This window comes from Urocampus carinirostris, chromosome 11, assembly GCF_059441175.1.
Source record: "Urocampus carinirostris isolate Australia breed hairy pipefish chromosome 11, RoL_Ucar_1.0, whole genome shotgun sequence".
NCBI lineage: Eukaryota > Metazoa > Chordata > Actinopteri > Syngnathiformes > Syngnathidae > Urocampus > Urocampus carinirostris.
In genome coordinates this window covers 3,719,297-3,739,560 of record NC_142359.1, presented here as the reverse complement: position 1 = coordinate 3,739,560, position 20,264 = coordinate 3,719,297, and the positions used below count along the sequence as shown (strand labels likewise).

At 40.9% G+C, this 20,264-nt stretch overlaps 1 protein-coding gene across 1 annotated transcript in view; it reads right to left on the bottom strand.

Annotated features, from left to right (window-relative positions):
- The window catches only part of tnfsf10l (TNF superfamily member 10, like), a 50,702-nt gene extending 31,218 nt beyond the window's left edge, over positions 1-19,484 (bottom strand). Inside the window, exon 1 of the mRNA XM_088347440.1 lies at positions 19,143-19,484. Within this exon, the coding sequence (XP_088203566.1) occupies positions 19,143-19,373 (231 nt within the window). The 5' untranslated portion in view covers positions 19,374-19,484. The remainder of the gene's footprint in view (positions 1-19,142) is intronic.
- Positions 19,485-20,264: the final 780 nt, after the last annotated feature.

Here is a 20,264-nt window from a genome sequence, read left to right as displayed (position 1 = left end):
CGATCTCACGACCTCAGAACTGTGCTACTAGCTCCAGCATTAGGAGGAACTTGATATTACACACTGTCCCTTTAGACCACAGGTGTCAAACAGGCGGCCCGCGGGGCAGATCAGGCCCGCTAAGGGATTGAATCCGGCCCGTGAGACAACACTCAGAGAAGCGCAAGAGAAAAACAAGCTGCAGGTTGAAATATGTCCACTTGATGTTGCCAAAGCCAGGGGCCTCGAACAAAGACACTGTATTTTTTTTTATTTTTTCTCTCTCTCTCTCTCTCTTTCTCTTTCTTTTCCACTCCTTTTCTCCCACCCTGTCTCTTTCACTCTGTGTGTCTCTCTTTTTCTCTTCCTTTGTTGCTCTTTGTCTCTTTCTCTCTCTGTGTCTTTTAACCTCTTTTGCTCTATCTTCCTCTTTTCCTTTTGTCTCTTTTCTCTTTCTCTCTTCCTACCCTTTGCGCTTTCTTTTGTCCTTTCTCTCCTTCTGTCTGTCTATTTCTCTTTGGATTTCTTTCTTCCTCTCCCTTTCTTTTCCCCCTCTCTCACGACTTTTTATCTTTTGTTTTTATCTTTTTCTTTCTTTGTCCACCCCTCTTTCTCTTATTTCTTTATCTCTCTTTTTCTTTCTCTTTAATCTACTAGTCGGGCCCCCGACAGAATGTTTGTTCTATCGTGTGGCCCCCGAGTTAAAATGAGTTTGACACCCCTGATCTAGACAAAGAACCCCAGCCGACTCACATTAACAAAAGCAAAAAATGTGCAAAATGTTCAAACATGAATAACAAATTTGAGAGCAGTGTCATGATTTCCGATGTGATGCACATGTGCCCGCTCCTTTGGCGCCAACTGCCTCGGACTCTGATTGGCTCCCTGTCCCTATTTAAACCCACTCCTTTCTGTCACCTGTTGTCAGTCCGTCTGCGAACCTCCGTGTACTCTTGGCAAGCTTTATCGGCCCTGACTCCCACCTGTTTCTGCTCCCGTCTGTTTCCGGGTTTCGACCCGTTTTTTGATCCCGACCACGTCTACTCTCCTCTCCTGGCTTTCGACTTGTTTCCCGTTCCCGACACCGCCATCGCTCGCCACGGAAGTCCCACTTTGCGTTCAGAGCGACCTGCTTCCCGTGTCCAGCGAAGTTTTTTTGGCCACGACTCCCACCTGTTTCTGCTCCCGTCTGTTTCCCGGTTTCGACCCGTTTTTTGATCCCGACCACGTCTACTCTCCTCTCCTGACTTTCGACTTGTTTCCGATCCCGACCACATTTATTGCTCTCCCGCCCCGGCTACTGACCCGTTTTTCCCGTTCCCGACACCGCCATCGCTCGCCACGGAAGTCCCACTTTGCGTTCAGAGCGACCTGCTTCCCGCGTCCAGTGAAGCTTTTTTGGCCACGACTCCCACCTGTTTCTGCTCCCGTCTGTTTCCCGGTTTCGACCCGTTTTTTTATCCCGACCACGTCTACTCTCCTCTCCTGACTTTCGACTTGTTTCCGATCCCGACCACATTTATTGCTCTCCCGCCCCGGCTACTGACCCGTTTTTCCCGTTCCCGACACCGCCATCGCTCGCCACGGAAGTCCCACTTTGCGTTCAGAGCGACCTGCTTCCCGCGTCCAGTGAAGCTTTTTTGGCCACGACTCCCACCTGTTTCTGCTCCCGTCTGTTTCCCGGTTTCGACCCGTTTTTTTATCCCGACCACGTCTACTCTCCTCTCCTGGCTTCGACTCGTTTCCGATCCCGACCACATTTTTTGCTCTCCCGTCCCGGCTACTGACCCGTTTTTCCCGTTCCCGACACCGCCATCGCTCGCCACGGAAGTCCCACTTTGCGTTCAGAGCGACCTGCTTCCCGCGTCCAGTGAAGCTTTTTTGGCCACGACTCCCACCTGTTTCTGCTCCCGTCTGTTTCCCGGTTTCGACCCGTTTTTTTATCCCGACCACGTCTACTCTCCTCTCCTGGCTTCGACTCGTTTCCGATCCCGACCACATTTTTTGCTCTCCCGTCCCGGCTACTGACCCGTTTTTCCCGTTCCCGACACCGCCATCGCTCGCCACGGAAGTCCCACTTCGCGTTCAGAGCGACCTGCTTCCCGCGTTCAGCGAAGCTTTTATGGCCGTGACTCCCACCTGTTTCTGCTCCCGTCTGTTTCCCGGTTTCGACCCGTTTTTTGATCCTGACCACGTCTACTCTCCTCTCCTGGCTTTCGACTCGTTTCCAATCCCGACCACATTTTTTGCTCTCCCGTCCCCGCAACTGACCCGTTTTTCCCGTTCCCGACACCGCCATCGCTCGCCACGGAAGTCCCACTTTGCGTTCAGAGCGACCTGCTTCCCGCTTCCAGCGATCCCTGGATCGTGGGTGCAACCCTTTCCTTTTTTCCACTAAAACTGAGAGAAACGTAACGCAAGTGGGTTCTGTCTCCGTCCTGGTCTTGACCAAAACGAGCAGTGCCTAAAAAATAGCTACTCATTGCTTGTGACTAACTTGCTTAAGTGCTAGAATTAACTAGTTTAATCCTGCATATACGTTTTCACATTTAAGAAAATGCTTAAAGTTCTGAATCATTCCATTTTAATTCATTGCCCAGACCCGATTTTTAAATTGAGGCTCTTTGAGTTTTCGTTGATGGGTAAAGCATCCTTGAAAATAACCTAACCTTGTCCTTTGGCCGGCAGTCCGGCTGATAAATCTAGTATCGCTTGAAGCCGCGCTTGAAAACCTTCTACTGCGAAAAAACATGTGGCTGCCAGTTAGCGCCAAACCACTTCGTCCGACTCGGTCCGGGAGCTTTTCCCCTCATTTAGTTTTCCCATCGAACGTTTCTTTTTTCCTTCCCCTTCAAAGTGAAGCAAGACCTTGCAGCGTAGTTTTCTTTTCCTGCTGCTGAATCTCCGTGCCGCCTTTGACACTTTCGACCATAGAATCATACTAGATTGCCTAAAAAGATGGATTGGTCTCTCAGGAACTATCCTCTCATGGTTTACCTCTCTGATAGGACTCAATGTGTTAGATACAGTGATATGACACCTGTGGCGTTCCGCAGGGCTCAGTACTCGGTACCCTTCTTTTTCGTATTTAAATGCTTCTGTTAGTTGATATCAAGCACATTGGAAAGCGCTTTTGGACGTCTTCATTGACTTGAAAAGCGTTATAGAAATGCAGACCATTTACCCCTTCCCAAGGTTTTTCAGTTTCCTCACGCTGAGGTTTTTGAGTTTTTCCTTGCCCTCGTGTAGGTTTCAGATCAGGAGATGGTGTCATAGAGATCTGTGCCGTTCTTACGACTTTTTGTGATTATACAAATAAACATGACTTCTGTCCAAATTTTGACTCATTGTGTTAGATACAGTGATATGACACCTGCGGCGTTCCGCAGGGCTCAGTACTCGGTCCCCTTCTTTTTAGCATTTAAATGCTTCTGTTAGTTGATATCAAGCACATTGGAAAGCGCTTTTGGACGTCTTCATTGACTTGAAAAGCGCTATAGAAATGCAGACCATTTACACCTTCCCAAGGTTTTTCCGTTTCCTCACGCTGAGGTTTTTGAGTTTTTCCTTGCCCTCATGTAGGTTTCAGATCAGGGGATGGTGTCATAGAGATCTGTGCCGTTCTTACGACTTTTTGTGATTATACAAATGAACATGACTTCTGTCCCAATTTTGACTCATTGTGTTAGATACAGTGATATGACACCTGTGGCGTTCCGCAGGGCTCAGCACTCGGTACCCTTCTTTTTCGTATTTAAATGCTTCTGTTAGCTGATATTCGCAAGTCTAATACTTTCCATTGCTATGCGAATGATATTCAACTGTGTGTGCCACTGGAGGAAACTGCTTTGTTAAGTTGTAGGAATTTGGAGGCCTGCCTGACTGAGATAAAAAGTTGGATGTCACTTATTGTCTTGCGCTTTAACTCCGAAACAAAAGAAATGAGAGTTATTGTTCCAGCTCGATGCCGTGCCTGGTTCTTGCATACTCTTGTCTTCTTGTCTTTGAGGGAGAAGGATGAGCCTGATTGTCTCACAGTGTATGCATTTTGAGCCGTCGTACCGACATTTGGACCTGATAATTGTCATAATTTAGAAGGGCAAGGGGGGTATCGAGTCCAGAAAAGAGGTCGGCAACAGGTATCGGGCAGGAAACAGGGCAAAAAATGGCAATGGTCGGGATGAAAGAGCAGGGCAGAAACGGGTCCAGAAACAGGTCGCAACAAGTATCAGGCAGGAAAACAGGGCTGGATAATGTCAGAGAGTACAAAAGCTTGCCTAGCTGAGAGCATAGGTTCGCAAATGGTCTGACAGCTTTCTCTTGGAAGACAGGGGTTTAAAAAGAGTCTTTGAACCAATCAGCGCTCAGGGCTGTTGGTGCCAATTGGGCAGTCACAGGTGTCCCGAATAAGCAATCATGACACCTAATGCTGAAGTTTTCGAGTTTTTCCTTGCCCTCATGTAAGTTTCAGATCACGGGATGGTGTAATAGAGATCTGTGCCGTTCGTTTTGTGATTAGGGGGTGATACAAATAAACATGACTTCTGTCCAAATTTTGACTCATTGTGTTGGATACAGTGATATGACACCTGTGGCGTTCCGCAGGGCTCAGTACTCGGTACCCTTCTTTTTCGTATTAAAATGCTTCTGTTAGTTGATATTAAGCACATTGGAAAGCGCTTTGGGACGTCTTCATTGACTTGAAAAGCGCTATAGAAATGCAGAACATTTACCCCTTCCCAAGGTTTTTCAGTTTCCTCACGCTGAGGTTTTTGAGTTTTTCCTTGCCCTCATGTAGGTTTCACATCAGGGGATGGTGTCATAGAGATCTGTGCCGTTCTTACGACTTTTTGTGATTATACAAATAAACATGACTTCTGTCCAAATTTTGACTCATTGTGTTGGATACAGTGATATGACACCTGTGGCGTTCCGCAGGGCTCAGTACTCGGTCCCCTTCTTTTTATTATTTAAATGCTTCTGTGAGATGATATTATTCGCAAGTCGAATTTCCACAACTTAACAGTTTTCCTCTATTGGCACACACAGTTGGAATGGAAACTGTGCCAAACGGAGCCTGGGTGAAGGTTGGGTGTAGCGTCCCTGGCTCTCTCAGGAAGTTAGGAACAATACCTTACTGTTCCCACCCTGTGTGAGCCTGTGTGCGTATTCATACACCCATACCATGAAGGTTACATGAAAGTCTAAATTTAGAGTATATGTGTGTCCTTCTGGCCGGCTGGGGTTTAGTAATGTGGCCCCTCTCAACTCTTGCTAATCCTCTCAAATGAGAGCTGTGCATTGCCAGTTTGCAGCTGGCTTTCCAAGAAGCCCTCAAAGATATACTTTTGGGGTTTTGGTGTCCAGCGTAGGCCGACTAAAAGCAGGCTGGATGGGGGGCGGGGTGAACACACACAAGCGTGCGGCTGCAGCTGGACTCGGAGCATTAAATCACTTTGTGACAAAAAAGCTCAAGTGTCAAAGCGCAAGCTAACATGAGAAAAGGCCAGACGCCGGCTGTTGCGAAACCCTGCTCGTCCTCCTTTGAATCCCAGACAATCCGAAGAGTTGTAAACGTTTTCCATTCCAAGAAGTCACCGGCCGAACCTGTGTCGGCTCTATTTTCTCTCGAAAATCTGCGCCTGTCACGAGCATTCGCGTGAGTGCGTGCACTCGCGTTCGATTCCCAGTCGGGGCGCTTCATGTGGCGCACACGTGTGCCTGGATCGCGTGTTTAACGAGGTCCCGGCGAGCGTCGACTCAGGAATTCCACGAAGCCCCGACCCGAACCGGTCTTAGGATGTCTTTTGCATGCACCTGTGTGCGCGTGTTGCATTACATGAGATAGATAGATAGATAGATAGATAGATAGATAGATAGATAGATAGATAGATAGATAGATAGATAGATAGATAGATAGATAGATAGATAGATAGATAGATAGATAGATAGATAGATAGATAGATAGATAGATAGATAGATAGATAGATAGATAGATAGATAGATAGATAGTGAGAGAGAGAGGTAAAGTGAGGGAGATAGATAGATAGATAGATAGATAGATAGATAGATAGATAGATAGATAGATAGATAGATAGATAGATAGATAGATAGATAGATAGATAGATAGATATAGAGAGAGAGAGAGAGAGAGAGAGAGAGAGAGAGAGAGAGAGAGAGAGAGAGAGAGAGAGAGAGAGAGAGAGGTAAAGCGAGGGAGATAGATAGATAGATAGATAGATAGATAGATAGATAGATAGATAGATAGATAGATAGATAGATAGTGAAAGAGAGAGAGGTAAAGCGAGATAGATAGATAGATAGATAGATAGATAGATAGATAGATAGATAGATAGATAGATAGATAGATAGATAGATAGATAGATAGATAGATAGATAGATAGATAGATAGATAGATAGATAGATAGTGAGAGAGAGAGAGAGAGAGGTAAAGTGAGTGAGATAGATAGATAGATAGATAGATAGAGAGAGAGAGAGAGAGAGAGAGAGAGGGGTAAAGCGAGGGAGATAGATAGATAGATAGATAGATAGATAGATAGATAGATAGTGAAAGAGAGAGAGGTAAAGCGAGATAGATAGATAGATAGATAGATAGTGAAAGAGAGAGAGGTAAAGCGAGATAGATAGATAGATAGATAGATAGATAGATAGATAGATAATAAAGATATAGATAGATAGATAGATAGATAGATAGATAGATAGATAGATAGATAGATAGATAGATAGATAGATAGATAGATAGATAGATAGATAGATAGATAGATAGATAGATAAATAGATAATAAAGATATAGATAGATAGATAGATAGATAGATAGATAGATAGATAGATAGATAGATAGATAGATAGATAGATAGATAGATAGATAGATAGATAGATAGATAGATAGATAGATAGATATACCGAGAGACAGGAAGAAAGAACTAAAATAAATCAAGAGTGGAAGAAAGAGAAGAAAATGCAAGAGAAATAAGAGACAGGGGGATAGAGAGAGGACAGAAGAAAAAGAAAGAGAGATAGTAAGAGAAAGAGATAGAGAGTAGAGAGAAAGGGAAGGAAAGAAAGAAATTCACACTTTCACTTTTTAGCTATAGAGTATTTAAATAGTGCTACGTAAAAATATACACTGTAATAAAATAAGGTAATATGCAAATGTGGGGGTGGGGTTTAATGTGGGCTTTTAATCCCCCGGGTGGAGTTAAAGAGCCTCAGGGCATGAGGAAGAAATGATCTCAGTCTGTACGTGGAACAAGAATAATTCTCGAAAATTTTCGATTTCTGTTATCCCTGCTACAGGCGGCCCAAGTCTTTTAAGTTGCAGCAGTTGATTGTTTGGATCACTTAAGCACACGGGTCGTAGGGGCACCATTTTTGTGGTGTGTCTTGGGGAAGTACAGCCTGGTGGCGCCCATTTAGTCTTAAGTCGCAGCAGAACTCACTAAAAAACAATATACTAACTAATCTGTTATTTCAATTTCTACAATTGGGCATGACTGGTTGGTTGGTTGGTTGGTTGGTTGGTTGGTTGGATGCCTTAACCACTAGGATGGTGGGGGCACCATTTCCTGTGGTGTGTCTTGGGAAAGTAGAGCCTGGGGGCAGCCATCCAGTCTTTTAAGCTGCAGCAGTACTTACAATATACAAAATAATCTGTTATTTCAATCTCTACCATTGGGCATGACTGGTTGTTTGGTTGGTTGGTGGGATGCGTTAACCACTAGGGTCATAGGGGCACAATTTCTTGTGGTGTGTCTTGGGAAAGTGCAGCTTGGTGGTGCCCATTTAGTCTTTTAAGTTACAGCAGTACTCACAATATACTAATTAATCTGTTATTTTAATTTCTACCATTGGGTATGGCTGGTTGGTTGGTTGGTTGGTTGGATGCCTTAGCCACTAGGATCATAGGGGCACCATTTCCTGTGGTGTGTCTTGGGTAAGTACAGCCTGGGGACGTCCATTCAGTCTTTTAAGTTGCAGCAGTACTTACAATATACTAAGTAATCTGTTCTTTCAAATTCTACATATGGCATGACTGGTTGGTTGGTTGGATGCCTTAGCCACTAGGATCGTAAGGGAACCATTCTATGTGGTGTGTCTTGGGCAAGTACAGCCTGGGGACGTCCATCCAGTCTTTTAAGTGGCAGCAGTACTTACAATATACTAAGTAATCTGTTCTTTTAAATTCTACATATGGCATGATTGGTTGGTTGGTTGGATGCCTTAACCACTAGGATCGTAGGGGCACCATTTCCTGTGGTGTGTCTTGGGCAAGTACAGCCTGGTGGCGCCCATCCAGTCTTTTAAGTTGCAACAGTAGTTACACTATACTAACTAATCTGTTCTTTCCATTTTTTACATATGGCATGAGTGGTTGGTTGGTTGGTTGGTTGGTTGGTTGGATGCCTTAGCCACTAGGATGATAGGGGCACTGTTTCCTGTGGTGTGTCTTGGGAAAGTACAGCCTGGGGACGTCCATCCAGTCTTTTAAGTTGCAGCAGTACTTACAATATACTAAGTAATCTGTTCTTTCAAATTCTACATATGGCATGACTGGTTGGTTGGTTGGATGCCTTAACCACTAGGATCGTTAGGGAACCATTTTATGTGGTGTGTCTTGGGCAAGTACAGCCTGGGGGCGCCCATCCAGTCTTTTAAGTTGCAGCAGTAGTTACACTATACTAACTAATCTGTTCTTTCCATTTTTTACATATGGCATGAGTGGTTGGTTGGTTGGTTGGTTGGTTGGATGCCTTAGCCACTAGGATGATAGGGGCACTGTTTCCTGTGGTGTGTCTTGGGAAAGTACAGCCTGGGGACGTCCATCCAGTCTTTTAAGTTGCAGCAGTACTTACAATATACTAAGTAATCTGTTCTTTCAAATTCTACATATGGCATGACTGGTTGGTTGGTTGGATGCCTTAACCACTAGGATCGTTAGGGAACCATTTTATGTGGTGTGTCTTGGGCAAGTACAGCCTGGGGGCGCCCATCCAGTCTTTTAAGTTGCAGCAGTAGTTACACTATACTAACTAATCTGTTCTTTCCATTTTTTACATATGGCATGAGTGGTTGGTTGGTTGGTTGGTTGGTTGGATGCCTTAACCACTAGGATTGTAGGGGCAACATATCCTGTGGTGTGTCTTGGGCAAGTACAGCCTGGGGGCATCCATCTAGTTTTTTAAGTTGCAGCAGTACTAACAATGTACTAAGTAATCTGTTCTTTCAATTTCTACATCTGGCATGTCTGGTTGTTTGGTTGGATGCATCCCTTAACCACTAGGGATGGTAGGGGCCCCATTTCCTGTGGTGTGTCTTGGGCAAGTACAGCCTGGTGGCGGCCATTCTGTCTTTTAAGTTGCAGCAGTACTTCCAATATACTATCTAACCTGTTACTTGAATTTTTTTATAACCCAGAAGTTAAGGGAATGAGGCGGTTAAGGAACAGAAAAATACAATTCAGCACTACCTTGTAAATCTTTATGCCCTTCCCATTCCATTTTTAGGCAATATTACATGTTTATCTTGTTTATCCTGGAGCGCCATGTGTAATCTTGCTGCAAACAATGCTCACGACATTGTTCACAAAGACAATAAAGCCGATTCTATTCAATTCTATGCAGCAAGACCAGTCCCGCCGCCCGGTTCGCTGACCGTGGCCCCGCTGTCCTGGTTTCTGTCTCGTTTCGATTTCGATTCAGGGCGGAGTTCTTTTGTGTCCATCAAGATAACGCTATCAGAAAGGCCAAAAGTCATTGGGTGCGTGCTTCTCGTAAGCCAGAACCAGGAAATGACTGACAAATAGGTCAAAAGCGTCGATCGACATCTTGAAAACTGCAAAACAGCTCTTGGCCTACATAAAATAACCTATTTATACTGCAATGTTTATACTGTCATTTGTCACCGTGTCAACATTTGTCATGGTGTAGTACTCTCTGATGGTTTGTTTTTTCAGTTGATTTTAGATAGGAATGTTTTGGTACACACTCATCATTAGATGAAGGAAACTTTCTTTTGTTACTCCATAAATCAGCAGTGTCGGCGTCATTTTTAAGCTGACTGGTCGGAAACATTGCCAAAAACTTCACCCAAAATTCAAGCACTTTTCAATCCGTTAAAATTCAAGTACATTTAATGATTTTAAGCACCTGTACAAACCCTGACAAGGTTTCAATATTGAGTGTTTGATTACTGTATTTTTATATGCTTTGGGGTTAATGTTCACAGTTCACAGATCCCTTAGATACCAGGGTCATCGGGGTATCTTTTCCTGTGGTGTGTCTTGGGCAAGTACAGCCTGGTGGCGCCCATCCTCCCCAGAAAGTGACTTTTTATACATACTGGAGCAGGGGTGTCAAACTCGTTTTAACCCGGGGGCCACACGGGAGAACAAACATTCTCTCGGGGGCCGGACTAGTAGATTAGAGAGAACAAAAAAGGAGCAAAAGAAAAAAGTGAAAGAGAGGTAGAGAATAGTAAAAAGGGTGGGACAAAGAAGGAGGGAAAGGGAGAAAGAGAGATAGATTGTTGTTTTAGATTTCAGTGAAAGAACTACTCCAATTTCTACTTGTTCTGGAAGCAGTGCCCCGCACAGTCAACTTTCCTTTTTTTATTTACAGTTGCCATGTTGGAAATGGGGTAAATTCTCACACAAAGCTAAAGGTTGCCAAAGGGCTACAGACATCATCTGGTAATATGGTGAATTTATTTTCCGTAGATATTTATTTTATATTGCGGTCACTTAAATTCAATCATGGGCTGTAACCGGACCCTGGGTCAGACTGAGGATATGCCTGTGGGCATGCATAACACCAGGCCTTCGAAAATGAAAGAGAAAGCTCTGGCATTTAATGAATTAATAGAGAAAATATTCAACCCTCAACTTTTAAGGACACTGACAAAGACTCATCCAACCTTTAAAGAACAAAGCGATCACTTTCTGTTTGTGAGTTAGTCGGTAATTCAGAGCGCATGTGACATCTTGAAATTCCGTTTTGTTTTTTTTTAGCGATCCTCCGGCCGCGGCCACTAAAAGCAGAGATGTCTGGCCGTCTGTGATTGATTTACAAAAACAAACCCCCGCCAACAGTGACAATTGGGCTTGTTCGCGCCCGGGCAGAAGGTTGTAAATCTCGGCAGAGGCCTTTATCGGGACTTGTTGATTGAGGCCGGAGGCAAACAAAGTGATAACACGCGCATGAGTTAGTAGGACTTTCACCAAGTACCTAGATTTTTGGAAGTATTCTCAATGAGATTGTACACGTTTCAGTGTCGGCTCTTTGAAAGTATTTATCCTAAAAATATCTTTTTAAGGACTTTCAAAGCCCAATTGGTGATTTCTCCAGTACTGTTGAAAGAAGTAATCCAGTGTGCCGCCTAAATATCCGTGACTTCAAAATGTTCTATATGCCGATGCCCTCTTCTGGCTGAAATCATCATGTCGAACTCCTTTTGTTACACGAACAAGTATGTAAAATTCTTAGACCTTTAGGGTCGGAATTTGTACTATATTTGAAACCGCTTTTTCTGACTTTCACCATTTTCATCCTAGAGTAGAATGAGTTAGTAGGACTTTCTACACGGGATTCCAAGTACCTGGATTTTTGGAAGTATTCTCAATGAGATTGTACACGTTTCAGTTCGGCTCTTTGAAAGTTTTTATCCTCAAAATGTCTTTTTAAGGACTTTCAAAGCCCAATTTGTGATTTCTCCAGTACTGTTAAAAGAAGAAATCCAGTGTGCCGCCTATATATCCGTGACTTCAAAATGTTCCATATGCTGAAGCCATCTTCTGGCTGAAATCATCATGTCGAACTCCTTTTGTCGCACGTGCAAGTATGTAAAATTCTGAGATCTTTTTGGGTCGGCATTTGTACTATATTTGAAACCGCCTTTTCTGACTTTCACCATTTTCATCCTAGAATGAAAGAAAACTGCGAGGACACGCAGAGAATAAGTCTCGCCTCTTTTCCTCCAGTGTAATTTGCTCCGTGGCTGGAACACCAAATACTTTTTTTTTTTGGTGGGAAAAAACATATAAAGGCTCTACCCTCTTTCTCTTATTCTCTCTCTTTCTTAATTTTCTGTCCTTCTCTCTCTCTCTCTCTCTTTCCCTGTCTCTTCTCTCTCTCCCTGTCTCTTCTCTCTCTCTCTCTCTTCTTCTTCTCTTTCTCCCACTATTGCTTTTTTGTTCTTTCTTTCTGTCTCTTTGTAGTTCTTTCTTACACTCTTTTCTCTCTCTCTCTCTCTCTCTCTCTCTCTCTCTCTCTCTCTCTCTCTCTCTCTCTCTCTCTCTCTCTCTCTCTCTCTTTCTTTTTCTTTTTATTTTATTTTCTCTGTTTCTTTATATTTCTCTTGCTTTCTCCTTTTTCTCTCTTTCTCTCCTCTTTTCTTTCTTTCTTTATTTCTTTCTTTCTTTCTTTTCTTTATTATTTTCTCTTGACTCTCTCTCTTTCTCTTATTCTCTTATTTCTCTTTTTCTATCCTTCTCTCTCACCCTCTTTTCTCCCTGTTTCTTCTCTCTCTCTCTCTACTCTCTCTGTCTCTTCTCTCTCTTTCTTTTTGCATTCTTTTTTCCACTCACTCTTTCTTTTTCTTCTTTCTTCTTCTCTTTCTTTATATCTTTCTTTCACTCTTTCTCTTTCTTTCTATTGCTCATTTCTTTCATTCCTTCTCACTCTCTTTCTTTCTCTCTTTTTGTTTTTCTTTCTCTATCTTTCTCTCGCTTTCTTGTTTTTCTCTTTCTCTCTTTCTCTTCTCTCCCTGTCTCTTCTCTCTCTTTCTTTTTATATTTTTTTCCCTCTCACTCTTTCTTTTTCTTTTTTATTCCTGACTCTCTTTCTTTCACTCTTTCTCTTTCTATGGCTCACTTTCTTTCCCTTGCCCTCTCTCTTTTTTTCTTTCTCTTTCTTTCTCTCTTTCCTTCTCATCAACTGGAATGTTTTCATTGTAGCGCGCGGCCCCCGAGCCAAAAGGGGACACGCAGTTTGTTTGGTGGCAGCGCTGCAGAATTCCTCCTGTTTGTTAATCAAACGGGGAAGAAAGGGGATTCCCCCCCCAGGCCCCGGGGCCCCCCTCCCCTCAAATACACATGCTCAGGACTCATGAGACAGTCTCAGGGCCGAGTACACAATACTTGCACTGTTATTCCAAAGGGCTATTTTCATGTAACGTTGACGTCAAATGTCAAGTCGGAAAACACGGCTCTTTTTAGAAAAGCGGCTCTTTCGACTCCCCAAACGGCTCGTCGGGTTGTTTATGTCGCTTCTTTTCGGATATCGACGATGATTATCGAGCGTTACTCACCGAAAGACTTCACCCTTTCACTGCTTCAAAATACTGTTTTATGACCTCGCTTTTAAGCCCGGCGTGTTTTCCTGCGATGGCTTTTTGGCATTAGTTTGTTGACCAGTGTATGTATGCATGCTAACCATCGTTTTCTTAAAAAGGTGGAAAAAAATATCGTATTTATTTGTGTATAATATCATTTTGGATTAAGAAATGGTATCAAATATCGTTTGAGTTATACTCAGCTCGAACTGAGCTTTGTACGAAGGTCGTTTGAAAAAACGTAAACGAAGAACACGATACCAACTTAAGAATCACAAAATATTAATTTAATGTACTTCAAAGTTTGATTCATCATTAGATACCTCCAGAGTAGTTTGCTTCTTCGTCCTATTTCCTGTTGATTTTTATCGCTGAAAACGACTCAGTTCTTTAACATTAGTCTCTGGTACCATAAATAACAGCGTGCTGAGATGAATAAATTGTGATGATTACTGATTCAGGGCACGTGCGGCTGCCCCGTTGGCGCCAACAGCCGCGGGACCTTTGCTCCTCGGCCCCGGCCATCGACCTGTTTTTCCCTGTTTCCTGCCTGATACCTGTTGCCGACCTGTTTCTGGACCCGTTTATGTTTTGCTCCCTCCGTCCTGGCCATCAACCTGTGTTGCCCATTTCCTGCCTGATGCCTGTTGCCGACCTCTTTTCTGGACCCGTTTCTGTTTTGCTCCTCCGTCCTGGCCATCGACCTGTTTTGCCCTGTTTCCTGCCTGATACATGTTGCTGACCTCTTTTCTGGACGCTTTTATGTTTTGCTCCCCCGTCCCGGCTATCGACCTGTTTTGCCCTGTTTCCTGCCTGATACCTGTTGCCGACCTGTTTCTGGACCCGTTTCTGCTTTTTCTCCTCCATCTTGGCCATCGACCTGTTTTGCCCTGTTTCCTGCCTGATACCTGTTGCCGACCTGTTTCTGGACCCGTTTCTGGAAAGTACCACCTCAAACTCGTGATTTACTTTCAATAACCCTTCTTCCAAATATTTTCTCCTGGGATCTATACGATTCATGTAGGTCACATTTTTGACTTCAAATTTCTCAAATTTCTCCTACAAGCCTGAATTATTCTGGGTTTCAGTGTTGCTGTTTTTACTTGATTATTAAGAAATCAAAATGGTTGCAGGCTCAAAGGACTCTGGGTAATATTTAATGCCACCTAGTGGTACAAAAAAAAACCTTCATTCTGTAAAAAAAACTACATTGGTTTGAATAAAGGGTAAGAATACCATATTTTTATACATTTTCATTTTCATAGGTGGAATTATTTTTATGTCTTTTTCGCAGCTAGCTGTCGCCGCCATGTTTGTCTGGCGTCTTGCTGCTACGCTTGGCACCTGTTTTCGTTCGTATTAGACAATGCAGTGTCCCCTAGTGGTCAAATATTACACAATGTACCTATTTTCCCATTTTTCTTGTACCGTTAAAATGAAAATTCCGCTGCGAAGGATGTATTTTGCGATTTATAAAAACGATTTTTATACTTGCGTGTGTATTTACCAAGAAATATGATTTTCAGATTATGAGTAAATTGAAAATTTATTAATTTTTAAGACATTTCTCTTCCTATATCTGTGTTTTTTTATCATAAATGTCCATGATTTATAAGTAATCTTGCACTAATACACTGCGTATTATGCATCTCTTGGGCGCGACCCATAGGGGGCGATGACACTTCGTAGCAAAACGCCATACAAACTAATGCCAACTTTCGTTAATCACCAGGGAGGAAGACATGCAATACCGAAGCAAAGCCACCAGAGAGTAATGTGGCTTTTTGTAATCAAGAACTCCAATTTCCACTTGTCCTGGAAGCAGCTACCCGCACAGTCAACTTTCCTTTTTTATTTACAGTTACTGTGTCGGAAATGGGGTGGGCTAGAATTCTCAGGGAAAGCCCAGGGCGGGGTGGCCAAAGGGCTATTGCTGTCATCCGGTGAAATGGTAATATTTATATTTTTTGATACAAATTTCATTTTAAACTGCGGTCAACATTACTTTTCTTGTGAAACACTTCAAGCATGGGCGTAACCAGTTCGTTTTTAGAGGTGCTCGAGCACCCCCAAATTCAACACAAGAGCCCCTAAACACGCTAGCATTTTTAGCAGGATAGGCTTAACTATGTTATGATTTTTTTTCAAAGTAAAACAAAACGAAAATATGAACAACGAAGCGTCGGAAATACTCCACTGCCTTGAAATGGTTCAGTCCATTTGATTCCTAGCACTGTGTGGCTAGTGTCACTTGCGGCATAGCGGCAGAGTCTGTGGATGCCCTGGTGTATTTTTACAAGAGTATTATATACAGGTGTTATGTTGAACACGTATTTTAGCACCCAATACTAGCATCAGCAGATATTAATCCTCATTTTAGCTAAATTGTATCGAATGAGTAATGATTAGCCTAGCTTAAATGTTGCGCGCGTGTAAACTATGTTTGGTCATTCTCTTAGCAGGGACATTTGCAGTATTTTTTGTAAAAACGCACCATGTTCAGATAAAAGTCTATAGATAAAGAAACACACAAAAGGTACTCCGAAGGTATTTGTATATGGTTGTCTGTGCTAGGAGAGAGAGGGGTAGAAAGGGAGAGGACCACAGGTAACAGGTAACATCGCATCTAGAATACAATTTTAGATGTATTCTGATATTTATGTATTTTCTCTTCAGCATTTGGAAAAAAATAATACGACAGAAATACTACATAACATTATTTCAGAAATATTATAAAAATAGTACAAAAAATGACAGTAATACCACAAAAAAACTACAAATATACTACAAAAATTCTACCACGGAAAACGTACTCAAGTTATATTGCAGAAATACTAAAGAATACTTTAAAAATACAATTACAGTAATATCAAACAATACTTAATAAATAGTACAAATATACTACTAAACCAATACAGTAATATTATAGTACCAAAATACTTTCACATAAATGTTACAACAAAATACTCCAAAAATACAACTGCAGTATTACTACAAAAATACTACAAATATACAACAAAAATTCTACCACAGAAATCGTACTCAAGTTCTATTGCAGAAATACTACAAAAATACTTCATAAATACAATTACACGGATAAAAAACAAGACCTAATAAATAGTACAAAGATACTTGTATGGAAATACTACAAAAATACTTCTACAGAAATACTACAAAACCAATACAGTAATACAATAGTACCAAAATACTGCCATATTAATATTACAAGCAAAATACTACAAAAAAATATTACGATGGAAGTCGTTCCAAAATCATACAAAAGTACTATTGCAGAAATACGACAAAAATACAACTACAGTAATATTAACAAATACTAAATAAATAGTACAAAGATATTAGTATAGAAATACTACAAAAATACTTATACAGAAATAATACAAAAATACTGCAATAATACAATTACAGTACTATTGAACAATACTTAATAAATAGTACAAAGTTACTTGTATGGAAATACTAGAAAAATACTTCAACAGAAATACTACAAAACCAATACAGTAATACCATAGTACCAATACACTTCCACATAAATATTACACAAAAATACTACAAAAATACAGCTGCTGTATTACTACAAAAATACTACAACAATACTACATATATACAACGAAATATCTACTTTCGAAATACGATAAAAATACTACAGAAATACTAAAAGAATAATACGATAGAAATACTACATAACATTATTTCAGAAATACTACAAAAATAGTACAAAAAACTACAGTAATATTACAAAAAAAACTACAAATATACTACAAAAATTCTACCACCCAAATCGTACTCAAGTTCTATTGCAGAAATAATATAAAAATACTTTAAAAATACAATTACAGTAATATTAAACAATACTTAATAAATAGTACAAAGATACTTGTATGGAAATACTAGAAAAACACTTCTACAGAAACACTACAAAACTAATCCAGTAATACTATAGTACACCAAAACACTTCCACATAAATATTACAACAAAATACTACAAAAATACAACTGCTGTATTGCTACAAATATACTACAAATATACTACAAAGATTCTACCACAGAAATTGTACTCAAGTTCTATTGCAGAAATAATCCAAAAATACTTCAAAAATAGAATTACAGTACTATTAAAAAATACTTAATAAATAGGACAAAGATACTTGTATGGAAACACTACAAAAATACTTCAAAACCAATACGGTAATACTATAGTACCAAAACACTTCCACATAAATTACAACAAAATACTCCAAAAATACGACAGCCTTATTACTACAAAAATACTACAAATATACTACAAAAATTCTACCACAGAATCCGACTTCGGAAATACTAAATAAAACCTACAATAATACTTCAAAAAAAAATTACTCTTATTGTGGTCGTTTAAAAAGCAATTTGATGAAACTAATCTACTACAAAAGAAGTATAAGATGTCAACATGCGGCCCCCGACTCCAACTAGGGGCCCACCCCTGGAGAAGAACCTGGAAGGAGGTATAGAAACTAACAGGGTTGGGTAGGGTTACTTTAACTTGATTAATCACTGTATTGGTTTTGTAGTATTTCTGTAGAAGTATTTTTTGTAGTATATCCATACAAGTATCTTTGTACTATTTATTAAGTATTGTTTAATATTACTGTAATTGTATTTTTGAAGTATTTTTGTGGTATTTCTGCAATAGAACTTGAGTATGATTTCCGTGGTAGAATTGTTGTAGTATATTCGTAGTTTTTTTGTAAGATTACTGTAGTTTTTTTGTACTATTTTTGTAGTATTTCTGAAATAATGCTATGTAGTATTTCTATAGTCGTATTTTTTTAGTGTTTCTGTAGTACTTTTGTCGTATTTTAGTTGGTTTTTCGTTGTATATCTGTAGTATTGTCGTCGTAATTTTGTCGTATTACTGTAGTTTTGTGATAATAGTATTTTAATAGTTTTACCGTAGTATTACTTTTTTAGTATTTTTTTTGTTCTTTTGCATTTTGTCGTATTTCCATATAAGAATGTTTGTTGTATATCTGTAGTATTTTTGTAGCACAGTAGTACTGTCGTATCATTGTTGTAGTATTTTTTGTGATATTTCCATTGGGGAATTTTTGTAGTACTTTCAATTACTTTTGGATTACTCCCATACCAAAATATGCTAATAAAAGACAAAAGAAACTAAATATGAATCAAATGATGACTCACAACACGTGGTAAGCTTTCTCTCCTGGCTTTGATCTCTTTGATCTCCGGCAAAACGAACATCAAATCCGACAGAAACAAAATGAAAATAAATCCAAACATCATTTTTGCCGTTCCATGTATTCCGTTACTCCCCAAGCCTGCACAAAATTGAGTCATTTTATTCATATTTAGTTTCTTTTGTCTTTTATTAGCATATTTGGTATTGGAGTAATCCAAAAGTAATCCGAAAGTAATCAAGTTAAAGTAACCCTACCCAAACCTGGAAACGATCAAGTAAATCTAATTTCGCTTAGTGCTCTGCTCTGGGTGCTCAGTAACGGCTCCTTCAATCGCCCCAGATTTCAAGCACCCGTCCGAACCCCGAAGGTAGTACGCCGGCACATAGAAGCGTTCCGTTCGCGAACGACCCACCACTCCGAAAACGTCCCATTTTGATTCAATGGCTTCCAGATGCAATCTTCACCTCCGAGAACTTTAGTTTGCGCACAAAAGCAGCACGCCTCCCTGATTATTTCCACAAATGAGGGAAACGACTCCTTCTCGAGATGACTTCAGGAGAGAAAAATGTCCCAAGTGGCCCTTCTTATCCCGCTCAACTTCCATAAACTTCTTCTTACCTGCGAGATGGACATGTTCAGGTAGACGAAGAGCCCCGTGGTGGAGGCCACCTGGAGGACCACCACCACCGCCACCACCAGGGCCACCCACATCTTGGAAGGAGCTTCTCGCCGACCGGGACTCCCCCCGCGTCCCGGAACCATCATGTAGGTCGTGGATTCGCTGCTCACCGATCGGAAATAATCCTGTTGTTGTAGCTGCTGCTGCTGGTTCTCCACCGGGGTTTCCATGGCGGTTCCGCGCGGAGGTCCACAATCCTGAAGTTCGAGCGGAGAAGGTCCGCTAGCTCAAAGCGGGGAGGTGGCCATGTCCTGGCGGCCCAAGCGGAGGTCTGAAGCGGCTGAGAGCCGTGGAGGGGCTGGACTCACCTCTCTGTCACCCGGGGGGAGGAGCAGCAACGGCGGGGAGGCCTTCTCGCAACTTCCCCCACCCCCCCCCCCCCCCCTTGTTGTATATCTGTAGTATTTTTGTAGCACAATAGTTCTGTCGTATCATTCTTGTAGTATTTTTTGTGATATTTCCATTGGGGGATTTTTGTAGTATCACTTTAGATGTCATTTAGAACTTGAGTACAATTTCCGTAGTGGAATTTTTGTAGTATATTTGTAGTTTTTTTTGTAGTATTACTGTAGGTTTTATTTAGTTTTCTTTTAGTATTTCTGAAGTCAGATTCCGTGGTAGAATTTTTGAAGTATATTTGTAGTATATTTGTAGCAATACAGCAGTTGTATTTTTGTAGTATTTTGTTGTAATATTTATGTGGAAGTGTTTTGGTGTACTATAGTATTACTGGATTAGTTTTGTAGTGTTTCTGTAGAAGTGTTTTTCTAGTATTTCCATACAAGTATCTTTGTACTATTTATTAGGTATTGTTCAATATTACTGTAATTGTATTTTTAAAGTATTTTTATAGTATTTCTGCAATTGAACTTGAGTACGATTTGGGTGGCAGAATTTTTGTAGTATATTTGTAGTTTTTTTGTACTATTTTTGTAGTATTTCTGAAATAATGTTATGTAGTATTTTTATCGTATTATTCTTTTAGTATTTCTGTAGTATTTTTATCGTATTTCGAAAGTAGATATTTCGTTGTATATCTGTAGTATTGTCATACTATTTTT